General features: G+C 54.8%; 3 protein-coding genes across 3 annotated transcripts; 1 reads left to right on the top strand and 2 right to left on the bottom strand.

Annotated features, from left to right (window-relative positions):
• Positions 1 to 1,260: 1,260 nt before the first annotated feature.
• On the top strand, positions 1,261 to 4,132 carry BGZ61DRAFT_363332 (family 20 glycosyltransferase; the record flags this gene model as incomplete). Its single annotated transcript, XM_046241429.1, has 3 exons — positions 1,261 to 1,386; positions 1,580 to 3,527; positions 3,576 to 4,132. The coding sequence occupies 3 exons, from the start codon at positions 1,261 to 1,263 to the stop codon at positions 4,130 to 4,132; spliced, it is 2,631 nt and encodes an 876-aa protein (XP_046098887.1).
• A 3,765-nt stretch (positions 4,133 to 7,897) lies between these two features.
• Positions 7,898 to 10,227, bottom strand: BGZ61DRAFT_428564 (glycoside hydrolase superfamily; the record flags this gene model as incomplete). Its single annotated transcript, XM_046243756.1, has 5 exons — positions 7,898 to 8,730; positions 8,782 to 9,352; positions 9,404 to 9,520; positions 9,581 to 10,048; positions 10,105 to 10,227. 5 exons carry the CDS (start codon positions 10,225 to 10,227, stop codon positions 8,015 to 8,017), a joined length of 1,995 nt encoding a protein of 664 aa, XP_046098888.1. The 3' UTR covers positions 7,898 to 8,014.
• A 1,264-nt stretch (positions 10,228 to 11,491) lies between these two features.
• Positions 11,492 to 13,799, bottom strand: BGZ61DRAFT_497679 (tryptophan synthase beta subunit-like PLP-dependent enzyme; the record flags this gene model as incomplete). Its single annotated transcript, XM_046251184.1, has 2 exons — positions 11,492 to 13,156; positions 13,209 to 13,799. The coding sequence occupies 2 exons, from the start codon at positions 13,797 to 13,799 to the stop codon at positions 11,492 to 11,494; spliced, it is 2,256 nt and encodes a 751-aa protein (XP_046098889.1).
• Between the last annotated feature and the right edge of the window lie 57 nt (positions 13,800 to 13,856).

Here is a 13,856-nt window from a genome sequence, read left to right on the forward strand (position 1 = left end):
CTCTGGCAACCAAGATTTAGAGTCATCTCGTTACCAAACAAGATGTCCCGGGTGGTAACTCTCGCAGAAGGACGAAATCAAGAACAGGGAAATGCGATGCGGCATCCGGCCGGCTCCCACCGCCTGTTTGATAACCACGCAGCAGCAGCCCGCAGCCATTGAGTGCTCGCCGGTACCTGATCGTCGGCCGGTGTGTCGTCTTTAACTTTTGGGGGGTATTGTGAATCGGCCCTTGCAAGGCGGGAGCTGGCATTGCTACTGTTTTTTTCCTTTTGCGCAATCCCGCCTCTATCTGGTGGCTGCCCGGTTCATTGTCTGGCCTGATGCGCGGCCCGGCCATCGAAGTCCGCTCATGAGCAGCGTGCAGCAAGAGGCGCCGCATTGAAATATCGACGCCTGCTCCCCTCCCCAGTAGCTTCTTAGCTCGTTCAGCTATGCCTCAGACTCTACAGTTTCTTCTTTAACCATTGCCAATTCGTCTTTGTCCCGTGCATAAATCCCCCTTTTTGCAAAGCTCCCATTCCATTACCGCTCTATTCTGCTCTGTCCCCGTTGCAGTGGACCGACCCCATGATGGAGCCTGTGACCGACAGCCTACCCGGTTCCGGTAAGACGCCCGGTGCCAAAGTCATGCAGCGCGGCGGCCACAGCCAGCAGAAACAGAACGTCGCGAGCCACAGGAGGTACCTGGAGAAGCTGCTGCTGCTCTGGCGGCGGCGCCAACAGCACCCCAAGAGCAGTGATGAGTCGCCGAAACCGCCCGGGCCGACTGGCGCTGGCGCTGGTCTCGCCGCCTTGGACGCCGTCGTCACTCCAGCGAAAGCGAACAACGTCACCGTTTCTGCCGCCGGTTCTTCTTCGCCTGCGCCTGCGACCTCGTCTTCGTCCTCATCTCCTTCATTCTCCCTGACGACCTCTTCCCTCGCTGTCGGCGACTCCAATCGACCTCGATCCGCCCTCGTCCCCTCGACTTCCGCCTCGACTCCCGCCTCGACTCCCCGCTCGCTCGACGACTCCTACGGCGACTCCTCCCACGGCGACTCCTCCCACAGCGACTGCTTTCCCCCTGGCCCGCCTCGCGAAGATCCAGACGAGGCCGACGACGCCCGCTGCGGCCGCACCTGCGACTCCTCCTCCGCGTCGTCCACGGCCCGATTGACACTGGCCGACAGCTCAGTCACCTCAGCCAAGATGTCCTCCTCCAGCCCCAGCACCCTCGCCAGCACCCTCGCCAGCACCATCCGTCCCGCTGCCGCTGCCATGCGCCGTCGCGAGTCCCTGTCAGAGATCCGCGCTGCCAATCCCGACCTGGCCCTGACCGGCAACATTATCTCGGCCACCTTCAACACCCCGCATTCGTTCAGCTATCGCAAGGGCGGCGACTGGGTGAGTTTCGCCCTCTTTTTCTGCTTTTTCTGCTCTTCCCCCTCGCGTGGCTTTGCTGCTTCACTCTTGCCCCTCACTATGTCCCTGCGCTATCTTTCCCCCACCTCATCGTCATCACTATCTCATAGATTGCCGTACTACCACCGCTCTTCCGCTTTCTGTGCATTGGATTCTAACATGACTTCGCTTCCAGGACCTTAAACCTCGCCGTGGCCAGTCCGCCCTCCTCGACTCCTTCGCCTATCTCTCGTCCGACGCTACACCATGGAGCCACACCGTTGTCGCTTGGACCGGCGAGATCGAGGCCCCTACCGGTGACGACGAAGTCCCCTCCCCGGCGACGCCCGCTCCCAATACCCTCGGCGTTTCTTCCCTCAACGCCCTCTCCGCTCCGGTCCCTGTCGATGCCAACACCCGGCTGCCGACGCCACCTCCGGTTGACGGCGGCGTCTGGATCCCCCGTGAGGACCAGGAGCGTCTCGAGTACCGTCTGTCCCACAATAAAACCATCCGCACGTACCCCGTCTGGCTCGCCGACGAGAGCGAGGCCACCGATGACGGCATCCTCCTCAAGGATCAGACCCGCTGGCGCCGCTATGCCGAGTACGACCTATACACTCTCCTCCACTACAAGCAGCATGAGCCGACCGATGGTCGCAAGGAGCGAGTGCAATGGGCCGACTACTACCGCATGAACCAAAAGTTCGCCAACAAGATCATCGAAATCTACAAGCCCGGCGACATCGTCATTGTCCATGACTACTTCCTCATGCTCCTCCCTAGCATGTTGCGCCAGCGAGTGCCCAACATGTACATCTCCTTCTTCCTTCACTCTCCCTTCCCCAGCAGCGAGTTCCTCCGCTGCCTCCCCCGTCGCAAGGAGGTCCTTGAGGGCGTTCTCGGCTCCAACCTCATTGGCTTCCAATCCTACAGCTACTCGCGCCATTTCCTGAGCTGCTGCACTCGCATCCTCGGCTTTCCCTCCGATACTCTTGGAATCGACGCATACGGCACCCGTGTGCAGGTCGGCGTCTTTCCCATTGGAATCGACGCTGCCAAGGTTGAGAACTTTGCCTGGACCGCTGCGGTCAAGGAGAAGTACGATGCTCTCAAGAAGCTCTACGCTGGTAAGAAGATCATTGTCGGCCGTGACCGCCTGGACAGTGTCAGGGGTGTTTCCCAAAAGCTACAGGCCTTTGAGCGCTTCCTAGAGATGTACCCAGAGTGGCGTGAAAAGGTTGTTCTTATTCAAGTCACATCCCCGACCAGTGTCGAGGCCGAAAAGGAGGATCCCGACAACAAGGTGGCCTCCGTTGTCAATGAGCTCGTTATGCGCATCAACGGCATGCACGGTAGCTTGGGATTCTCGCCCGTGCAGCACTACCCTCAGTACCTCGACCAGGACGAGTACTTTGCGCTCCTCCGTGCCGGTGACATTGGTCTCATCACCTCTGTCCGAGACGGCATGAATACGACCAGTCTGGAGTATATCGTTTGCCAAAAGCAAGGTCATGGCCCTCTGATTCTGTCCGAGTTTAGCGGTACCGCCGGCAGCCTCAGCGATGCTATCCACATCAACCCCTGGGATCTCAGCGGCGTAGCCGAGAAGATCAATGCAGCCCTTACCATGTCCGCCGAAAAGCGTGAGGGTATGCAGACCAGCCTGTACCGCCATGTCACCGAGCACAACGTTCAATCGTGGACCAACAAGTTTGTCCGAAAGGTGTACAACGTCCTTGGCGATACCACCACTGCCAACTCCACTCCTCTGCTAGACCGAGCTTTCTTGCTTGCCCAATACCAGTCCGCCACCAAGCGACTCTTCATGTTCGACTACGACGGCACCCTGACTCCTATTGTCCGGGAGCCCAGCGCTGCCGTTCCCTCTGAGCGCCTTATTCGTACTCTGAAGCTTCTCGCAGCCGACCCGCAGAATTCCGTATGGATCATCTCGGGCCGAGACCAGGAGTTCCTGAAGCAGCACTTGGGACACATTTCCCAGCTTGGTTTCTCCGCGGAGCACGGTAGCTTCATGAAGAACCCTGGTTCGGATCACTGGGAGAACTTGGCCGAGACATTCCCCATGGGGTGGCAAGCCGAGGTCATGGAAATTTTCCAGAAGTACACGGATAAGGTTCCAGGTATGTGATTTGTGTCTCACGTCTATCTTCTTGCTAACCATGTGACAGGATCCTTCATTGAGCGAAAACGATGTGCATTGACCTGGCATTACCGCCTCGCCAACCCGGAGCAGGGCATTCACATGTCGCGAGAATGCCACAAGGAGCTGGAGGCTACTGTTGGAGTCAAGTGGGACGTCGAGGTGATGCCCGGCAAGGCCAACGTCGAAGTGCGACCTACCTTTATCAACAAGGGTGAGATCGCCAAGCGCCTCATCGCCACATACCACAGCCCAGGAACGCCGAAGACGGAGGAGACCCCCAACCCCGGACCCGTCGAGTTTGCTCTATGCTTCGGCGACGACTTTACCGACGAGGATATGTTCCGTAGCCTCAACGCTGCAACAGGCACCGTACTGGACCCCAACCACGTCTTCACCGTTACCATCGGTCCAAGCACCAAGGTGACGCTCGCCAAGTCGCATCTGCTCGAACCCGAGGATGTGATCGAGTGCGTGGCCCTCCTTGCCGGTGTCGATGGCCCCGGCGCCTCTGAACGACTGAGCGAAGTCAACCTCGGCGCGCTGAGCACGGTGGCCGGCCACATTCCCCAGGAGAAGCTATGACGGGCGAGATGATAGAGGCCGAAGGTGTCGAGCGATAGAGACACGGAAAGAAGTATCACGCGATCACGCGAGTCATTTTGCTCCTGGCGTTTTGTGCAAGACGGAAGGACGATGGAACGATAGACGGACAGAAGGGCGCATTGGGCTGCACAGTAAACGGAAAGCGAGCGAGAAGATGCAGGATATTGCGGGCGATCGTGTAGAAGACGAGCGGATGGATAGGAACAGTCTTGGGCCGTCAGAAGGATGGGAGAATCTCATATAGAAACTCAAAGTTGTCAATTACGGCTTTGATCAGAAATACTCGATAGAAATGCAACGAGTCTTGTCAAATGTTCATTACCATGCCCAGTACGTAGAATATGATCTTTGTCCTATATTACTCTTTCATATACCGTGCTCATTTTCGTAGCGAAGTAGGGTAGAACAGTTGATGAGGTAAGGCGAGCGGGTAGAGTTGAGATTGCTTTCGAAAAGAGAGTCAAGGAAAAGGAACTCCATCTGTGTTATCGTCGTCCCCATGGCTTCATCTATATATGGAAAGTATTTCCCACTCAAGCAGCACTCCACTCCTTGATTCTTTTCTCGTTCGGGAGAAACCTGAGTCTCAATGCTCAAAAGGAACCGCCGATCGAAACTAGTCCAGCCCGGAGAGAACGACCCACGAAGGCATGTTTTGACGTTGACCACCTTCCATCGCCTTGGTTGCATGAGGCAGAGACCACCGTCAAACCTCCTGAATTACTGAAGCTCGATGAAGTTCGAGATCTGGAGGAAGATGGGGGTGACCAGGATGGACTTCCTTTGTTCTCCTTTCATGGCGTGATTTGGCCGTGGAAATATGGAGCTTGCATCTGGAATGGTGCTGGCAATTGGGTCTATCCGAATGGCATGTCATGGGTGACGGTTAGGGTGTCCGTTTAGGCGGGCATCATTATGGGAGATATTATTTTGGGGGTATGTGTGGGGGATAATCAACTTGTCACTATTGTCCCCCACGAATATTGTTATTTGCACCCACAGCTCAATCCTGCTGATAGTTATCTATCATCCTAATACATGTTTAGAAGACCAATTCTTAGCATTTAACCCCAATGAATTATTATTTTATTTTTCTTGTTTGAATTAAGTCTAATTTATTTATTAATATAAGAAGCCTAAGGGCATAGAACTCCAATGTGCGTACTAGGTACATTAGTTTGCCATGAGGTATAGCCAAATGGACTTGTACCTGTGTACGAATAGCAATACTCTCGTAAAATGACTTGATCGTGCCGTTGTGCTCTCCAATTTCGATTTCGAATTCGATCTCTATCTGAGCTCGTCGTTTAATTGCCTCTTTCACAATGTCCAAAAATATTACTACTCCGGAGATGATCATGATCTTACCGCCCGGATGCTGCTTTCGGATCTGTCGTATTGATCCATGATCGCGGCGATAGTGGTGAGAAGATCCAGTTGTCGGATGATTTTGAACGCCTGGCAAGACATGGCTTGATAAACTCGGGGACTGACCGGCCCTTTCGTCGTCGATACTATTCTTCGGAGACTGGCTTTGAGCTCTCATTAGTTCCCTCGAATCAGACGCCATAACCTTCATCGACTTATGACTCGCGATTGTCGTTGAGCCCGTTGTACTGGACTTCATCCGTATCATCACTCTCTGATTCATAATTCTCCGTCTTCAGAATTCTCGTTGTGAAGCCTTCGTCACCGTAGGCAGATATGCCGACTGCTCGTAAGTCTTCCATATGAATTTCGTATAAAGTGTCTAGAGCATTCTCTTCATTCATAGTTCAGTAAATATGTTGTTTCCTTCATGACCAGCAAGTTGCCACAGATCCCTGCCAATATCGCCAAAAGGTCGCCGCGCGTTCGTTCTTCATCATGCCCCCCCTCAAAGCCGACTTGACCGATGTCAAGGTTACTTCCACAGTTCAAAGCGCCAAGATGGTACTTAATTCCAAAAATGAGAAGGCAAACAAGAGGCTGCATCCTCATTACTCGAAGCCTTCGCTTAACACCAGACAGGCGGCGACTTCAAACGTCTTCTCGCTGTAAGCTGAGCGTCGAATGATGCGGGACAGGAGCTTGCTCAAAACAATGCGAATTGGCTGGACGAGGCAGTTGCGGTGGCGAGAGAGGAATTTAGCAAGCCGAGATCGCACCCTACGATAGATGAGGAGGCTAATGCGAAATTCAAGAAGTTTTTGGATGAGATTTGGAGATTCCCAATAGCAATTGTCATCTGCACTACCCGAGACTTTAAGGAAGCACGCAAGAGCACGTCCCCCATGTGTCTCATGATTTTACATTCGCCTTAGTGTCAACTCTCAAAGGTCACCCATTTGTTCCCTCATGTCGCAACATTAGTTCAAACCATAAGCCGTCAGTCTTGCCTCACATCCTAATCATCACCTATCTCATTATCGCTGTCCTCATCTAGTCCATCGGATCCATCATGATAGCTCTCAGAGGTTCCAGGCAGATGTTACAGAATGGCATGGAATTGTTGACTTTCTGCGGCGAAGTCATCGAGGAACAGTCTAATCATGTTGTGAGATTTGGGTAAAAAGAACTTGCTGATCTCAAGGAGATCATTCCGTGCAGCATTCAAACCCATATGAGATTGAAGAGTCTTCATGAATTCCGTGACGCCCACTCAAGAATAGCTTCCGGGTCGAATTCATACGGTTCGAGGCTTTGACCAGAGTCGCTATTGAACTGGTTGGCCCTACTGCACGTCTCTCACGCCTGGAATAAAACCTACCTCTGGAGTTTGAGTAACATTCGTGGCATTGTCAAGACCGAACTGACCTACGCCATCAACGAGGTGCTCTTCAGCTTGTGCCAGTGCTCCAGGGATCCTGTGCTTCCCACGGAACCTCTAGACCTCAGAAATTATCATCTTCGGGTAGGATTGGCAGCCGGTCATCCGGTACAGTGAAACAATTTTAATTTTTTTTTGGCGACGAGTGAATTGATCGCTCGGACAGGATTGGCCCCAATGGTGACGCATGCGAGACTCTGAGTGACTGCTCTCGCAACATCAAGGAACTGGTCTTGATTCTCGGCAATGTATTTGTCTTGGAATCCACTCGGATTCCCGTGCCAAGCAGTCGTGCGCTGGGAATGTTGTGTAAAGTGTTCCTTGGAAACCCATTCGAAGTAGTAGACGATGCGAGTATCCATCTTCGTAGGCAGGTGCGCAGCCGACAAAGCCAATCCTGCTTGTCGCGCAAGAGGTAGAGGTTGCAATTATCGTCAGTGAGCCTCTCACGATGACTCCAGAGTTTGGAATAGTTGGGACGGTCGTATGCGTAGAAATGTCAAAGGTCACCTTCCCCTTTGGCTTCTTGAAGGTCGCCGGATCCCCAAATTCTCTGGGAGGAACTCGTCAACTACGACCGCGAGACCAGAGCTTGAACAAATTATATCAGTACAAGACTCCAAACGCGAAGATAACACTCACCGAAAAGTCGATGCGACATGAAGTTCACTTCGGCTCCAGCTCTTTCCCGCGTGGGTCTCATCGTTGATCTCCACTGCCACCAACGCTGCATTGCTGTCCACGGGCTGATCAGAGTTTCGGATTCGGATAACCAGTTTCTCTTGTCGGCATATATCGCCGATGTCATAAACTTCATAACTTCAACACATAACTTCAACATGAATCATAACACGGAGTCGACCCATTATGTGACCGTGCGCCGTTTCCCAGAGCGTCGCTACAGGATACCAATTTGAAGAAAGGATTCAAAGGACAGATATATGGCGTAATCAAATCGTTAACTATTTACATCAGTCATGAGGTTGACAACTGAGCAGTTCCTCGAGCTATCTACACTTTCTCCTTACCCCCAGATACAACTCGACTTGTATCTACGCGCCAAGTGCCCTCCCCCTGCTCCGTCTGGTCTTTGTCGCACTCTTCACAGTAGCGGCGAGGACTGCGACACTCAGCTCAGGCAAGACAAACTCAAACACACCCTTTTCATTCGCCTCGAGAACCGTAGTTGTTCGGTCCACAATGTTGACGCCGGTAAGCGGGTCGTTGTACGCATACGGATCCTCGGAGTTGTTGGTCAGCACCGTCAACTCGGCCTTGGTACCGGCCTTGACGCCGTCAAAGGCGACCGTGATGGGCACGTCGGCGTTGTTAGTGGTGTTGTACACGGCGCCCTTCCATACGAGCGTGCCGAGGTCTTCGTTGCTGCCGACTACGTAGAAGGCAGGGTCAAATTCGGCGGTGGCGGTGAGCACTCGGGTGATGGGGTACTTTGCGAACAGCTCCCAGATATACCAGCTAGTGGAGCGGGTAGTCAGAGCAGTGTCGGCGGCGAACTGGAGGATGGTGACGGCCCACTGCCACTCGTTCATGTTGCGAAGGACAGGAGCGTAGAAGGTGCCGGGAACGTGGTCGGCATTGCGCTCGTAGCCGATGAGAGAAATGGCCTCTCCAACGGTTCCAATCCACCAGGGGAACGACATCAAGTTTCCGCTCCATCCAATACCGCCATTGGGGTGCACGGCAGCGACTTCACCGACGATGTGGGACACATCGTTGTCGAAGCGGTCGAACTCATCGACGAGCGCGTCTGATAACCTCATTAGCCACAACTCCGTTATTTAGAAACGAGAAAACGAACCCGCGCTTCTGTATGGATGATAATCACCCACGACCTTCGTTGGGATATTAAAGCCGTCGCCGTCTGTGCTGGCGCCGGACGCAATAACGGTGATGTCGTCGTAGGCGTTGTTGATGGCTTCAACAAATAGCGGGAGACGGTAAGCTTTGTATGAGCTCCACCCGCCCGGGTATCCCGCTAGCCAATCCTCGTTACCAATCTCAACATAATTCAACTTAAAAGGCTCAGGGTGGCCGAGCTCGGCGCGGACAGATCCCCATTTGGAGTCGGCGGCGCCGCGGATGAACTCGATCTGCTCGAGGCCCTCGTCGATTACGGCCTGGAAGTCCGCCTTGGGCGTGACTTCTCCGTCAAGAGAGAGACCGGCCCAAATGCCAATGACGATATCTAGGCCCATGTCCTCGGCCCAGTAAAGGTACTCCATGAGTCCGAGACCGTGGGTCTGCTGGTAGTTCCAGACACCCTGGAAACCGGGGCGGGTGCGGAGCGGGCCGAGGCTGTCCTTCCAGTTCCAGTAGGTGGAGTGAGTAAGTCCCTCAAGCATGTTACCGCCGGGGAATCGGAGAATAGTCTGAGAATAATGTTAGTGGCCTGATGGTAGCATGGTGGGTAGTCGACTCACGGGGTGGAGCTCCTCGAGAGCCTCAGCAATGTCCTTGCGGAGACCGTTCTTGCGGTTCTTGTAAGTGGGAGGGAACAAACTGATGAGGTTAAAGTCGAGAGAACCACTGGAAGCACCCTGGAGAGAGCTGTTAGAGATGGCCATGTGAGTTGGATACCGCTATGAGTGTATACACACCTTGGGGTCAAAGGTGATGGCAAACGTGTTGTTGCTGTTGGGCGCATCCTTCTTGGGCAGCAGCTCGAACTCATGCTCGACCCAGTCATTCGCCACAGCATGGGACTTGACCTTAACGGAGCCAAACACGTCCTCGGTCAGGTTGGACCTGAGCTCAGCAGTGAAGTAGCCCTTGTATGCGCCGCGGACCCAGAACGAGCCCGTGTACTTGTGGCGCTTGACGTCCATGCCCCAGTAGCCCTCGTTCTGGAGCCCGACACGCCTCTTGCCGGAGTTCTTGGTGGCCTTGACATTGACCGAGACGGGGAGCACGTCGGACAGCGGCTCGGCAAGACGGCTCAGGCTCAGGTTGGCGCTGTTGATGGAGCGCCAGCCGTCAAGCGAGACGGGGTATCTGTCGCTGTACTGGAAAGCTCGGTTGCGGACCAATTCAGCGTAGATGCCGCCGTCGCCCGAGTTGTTGATGTCCTAGAAGCTTTGTGTTAGTGAGGCCGGTCTTGGAGGTGCTGAGAGGGTCGAAGTACCTCGTGCAGGAAGCCATAGTGGTAACCACCGGTAAAGTTACCAGTCGACTCGACAGAAATGTCGAGCGCGGAAGCAGCGACAATCTGGATTGCGGCGACAAAGGCCGTCTTGAAAGAGACCATGGCTGTTCTCAGAGAGGTCCTGCAGAGCGCTGTGTCGCTGCTGAGAAGGCTGGGGAACACGTCGAGATGCTACGTTCTGCGCCGCTCAATTTATACCTGCGAGGATCTTGGATGAGCATCTACTCCGCCTCTTCCGTCACCTTATACTGAGCATCAACTCAATGCCAATTACCCGTCATGGCTAATCCACATGAAGCGCTTCGTCCGACACCCAAGTCCACCCCATGACGAGCCAATTGTCCCCGCTTAGACGGCAAAACTCGACATAATATCGCCGTCGCATATCGGCTTCACTCGCAGCCCCTCGGCTCGTCCGCCACAACCACCGAGTGGCGTCATGCGATCGGCGGGAGTCGTTCCTGGGACAGGGATAAGCTCGTGGAGCAAGGTAACAGCGCGCCAGGGCCATGGGCCGAGAGGAGCGAAGTTAAATACCCGGTACGCGCCGGGGATTCGTGCGCATGGCTGGAGAAGCCGGGGACGCAATGAAGCTATCACAGCGAGGAGCGGAGCGGGGCTTTGTGGGGGAAAGCGTCCAGGGGCGGGAACGGCATTTCTGGGGGATCTTTGTCCGGGGGAGGGACCGAGTTTGATTCGAGCGCTTCGCTTAAGGCGGAGACTGCGGAGAGGGATATGATTTACATGGGGATTGACGGGGATTGACATGGGGAGTTGGAGCGTGGCGGTGACGCTGTAGTATTCGCTCATGCTGGCGAGATCGGATGGAGCATGAGGTGATGAATAGCGGAGAGAGAGAGAGAGAGCAATCACATAGCGATGGATACGAGGATTGCCATGACCATGGTTGCGGGGATTGAGAGGTTGATGCTGATTGAACCCGCCGGATTGCATCGTACTGCCTATTTGGGATGTCCCTCGGTGTCTTATTGCCCGCATCAACGACCATGCATCAGGCAAGGAATGAGTCCATTTGCGTGGTTTCTGGCAAACTTGCTAGAACACACTGCTAGAAATCCATTTTGAGTACGACGTTCGACTGTTGTAGCGAGATCCAGATGTCATCAACTGTGAATGGCCCGTAGTCTGGGGTAGCATGCTGTGTCGATCATCACCAGGAGCATGAGAGCTGAGGCATGGGAACATGATTGAGAGCCAATCTACTGAGTGGAAAAATACGACATTGTACGACAGAGATTAGACCCTGATTTGCATTGCCCCAGTTTGGTGCAACCCGCGGAAACTGGATCTTCCTGATCCTAATGTTTTCCTACTTCAGTACTCGCTTGCAATTTCCACAGCGTCACTATTGACAGAACTGCTTCGCAATGTTGGTCAAGGTCTCTGCAACCAACCTCACCGATTCCACATCAACCCATTCCTCCTTCGCATGCAGGCCCTCACCCTTGGGCCCCCAAAGAAGCGACGGGATGCCCTTATCAGCTAACAAAGCGCAGTCGGTCCAGTATGCGCCACCCGTGACAGTGGCCGTCTTCCCAAGCGCTTTGCCCACAAAGTCCCCTACCAGCACCGTGAAGGGGTCGTCTAATGGGAGCTTGAATGGAGACCGGCTGAAGGTGACTTTGAGGTCTGCCTTGAAACCGGAAACCTCCTTGGTGAGCTTGTCCAGAATGTCTTGGATCTCCTTCTTAACCGTCTCCGGCGTCTCGCCTGCTACGGTGCGCCGTTCTATCGAGATGGTGCACAGAGCTGGATAAGATGACTCCTCTTCGCCGCCTTTGATGAGAGATGCGTGGATGGTTGGAGACCCGACAATAGGGTCAGCCGGGCCGTCTAGCAACCGCTGTGCATGCCTGTCGAGCTCTGCGAGGAAGTAACCAGCCTTTGCGATGGCATCGACTCCCAAATCCGCACGAGAGCCATGCGAGGCAACGCCCTGGACCGTGACATCGAGCCAGACAAAGCCCTTGTGGGCGTGGACGATGTCGAGATCGGTTGGCTCTGAGACGATAGCGGCGTCGGCGCGCCATCCAGCCGCGAGGACATCTTGTGTGCCGATGCTCACAGCCTCTTCGTCAGCGACGCCGGTAAAGATGACATCGCCTCGAAGGCCGGCCTTCTTTGCGTTGGCGAGGGCAATCATGGCGGCAGCGACTCCGCCTTTCATGTCCGCGGAACCACGGCCGTAGAGCTTGCCATCAGTAATACAGCCACTCAACGGGTCGTCGTCGTAGCCCATGAGCGTTACAGTGTCGATGTGTCCGTTTAACAGAAGGCTTTTGCCGCCTCCCGATCCTCGCGCTACGCCAACAACGGATGGCCGTCCCTTTGTGGGCTCGATCCAGTGGCTTTCGATGTCGCGATGCTCCAGCCATGCGGTGATGTACCGAGCGATAGCCGTCTCGCCGGGTCCCGGGACGGAACCTAACGACGGGTTGGCCGAGTTGATCTGGACGAGTGTCTGGGTCAAGACGACGGGGTCATCACTGGACACGCTGAGAGGAACGGGATACTCTCTGTTGCGCTCAGTGCAGAGGAGAACCACGGTGGAATTCTCGTGTAACCCCAAGGTCGACTTGTCTGATGCCGTCAATCGCCGGAGAGCAGCAAGGGGTGCAGAACCGCAAGGCCCGGCAGAGATGCCAAGAGACTTGAGGTAAAGCGACGCCTTATGGGATTCGTAGTCCGAGACGGTGACACTGGCATCAACACCCCCCTTGACAAGTGGCCAAGCAATGGTCGACGGAGTGCCACAGTCAAGGCCAGCCATGATGGTTGGGGTCGTTTGCTCCGACGTCAGCTCGCCTCGCTTCAGGCTCTTCCACATGCAGGCCGCAGTGTCGGGCTCAACAATCATGACGGCTGTGGAGCTGCCCTCTCTTTTGAAGTGGGCGACGACAGCTTGCGCGAAGGAGCCGACTCCGACGGGCGCGATGACGAGGTCGGCACAGGTGCCGGCGAGCTGCTGATCGACCTCGCGCATCATGGTGAGATAGCCGTCGACAATCCACTGGGGTAGCATGTTAGTTCATCGTCAAGCAAGCAGGCATGTTTGGACCAACCTGAGGAAAGTCTTGGTAGTCGTCAAAGGCAAAATCCTGGATGAGAATTCCTCCCTCGTGCTTCGAGGCACTGTACGCTTCGAAAACGGCTTCATCATAAGTCCCAGACGAGACAACAATGGTGGCGCCCTCGGAGCGGATCAGTTCAACGGCGCTCTCCCCCAAGGTCGCGGGGACGTGAATCTCAGCAGGAATTGAGAAGATGGCACCCATGCGTGCTACAGCGCGGCCATGGTTTCCATCCGTCGCGGCGTAAAGCGAGATGCTATGCGATTCCAGCGCCTTCTTGACCGTCTCGATGTCCGAGCTGATGGGCAGACTCAGCTGTTGCGTGATGGCGCGGAATGTTCCCCACGAGGCGCCGAGGATCTTGAACGACGGCATCCCGAAGCGGTTGCCTTCATTCTTTAGGTGAACGGCACCGACACCGATCTCCTTTGCGATAGCATCGAGACTCACAAACTCGGTCGGACTGTAGTTGGGCATCTGCTTATGGAACCTGTCCACGACGTCCTCGTCGGAGGATGGCGGCGCAGTCCATGAGCGGGCTCCTGGGTTGAAGAAAACGGGTCGACGGGTGGCAGTGGCCATAATGAGAAGAAGAAGACCTGAAAAATAAAATGCAATTTGGAGAATGATGCTGGTCTC

Source organism: Ilyonectria robusta (assembly GCF_021365365.1).
Source record: "Ilyonectria robusta strain PMI_751 chromosome Unknown BGZ61scaffold_23, whole genome shotgun sequence".
NCBI classification, from domain to species: domain Eukaryota; kingdom Fungi; phylum Ascomycota; class Sordariomycetes; order Hypocreales; family Nectriaceae; genus Ilyonectria; species Ilyonectria robusta.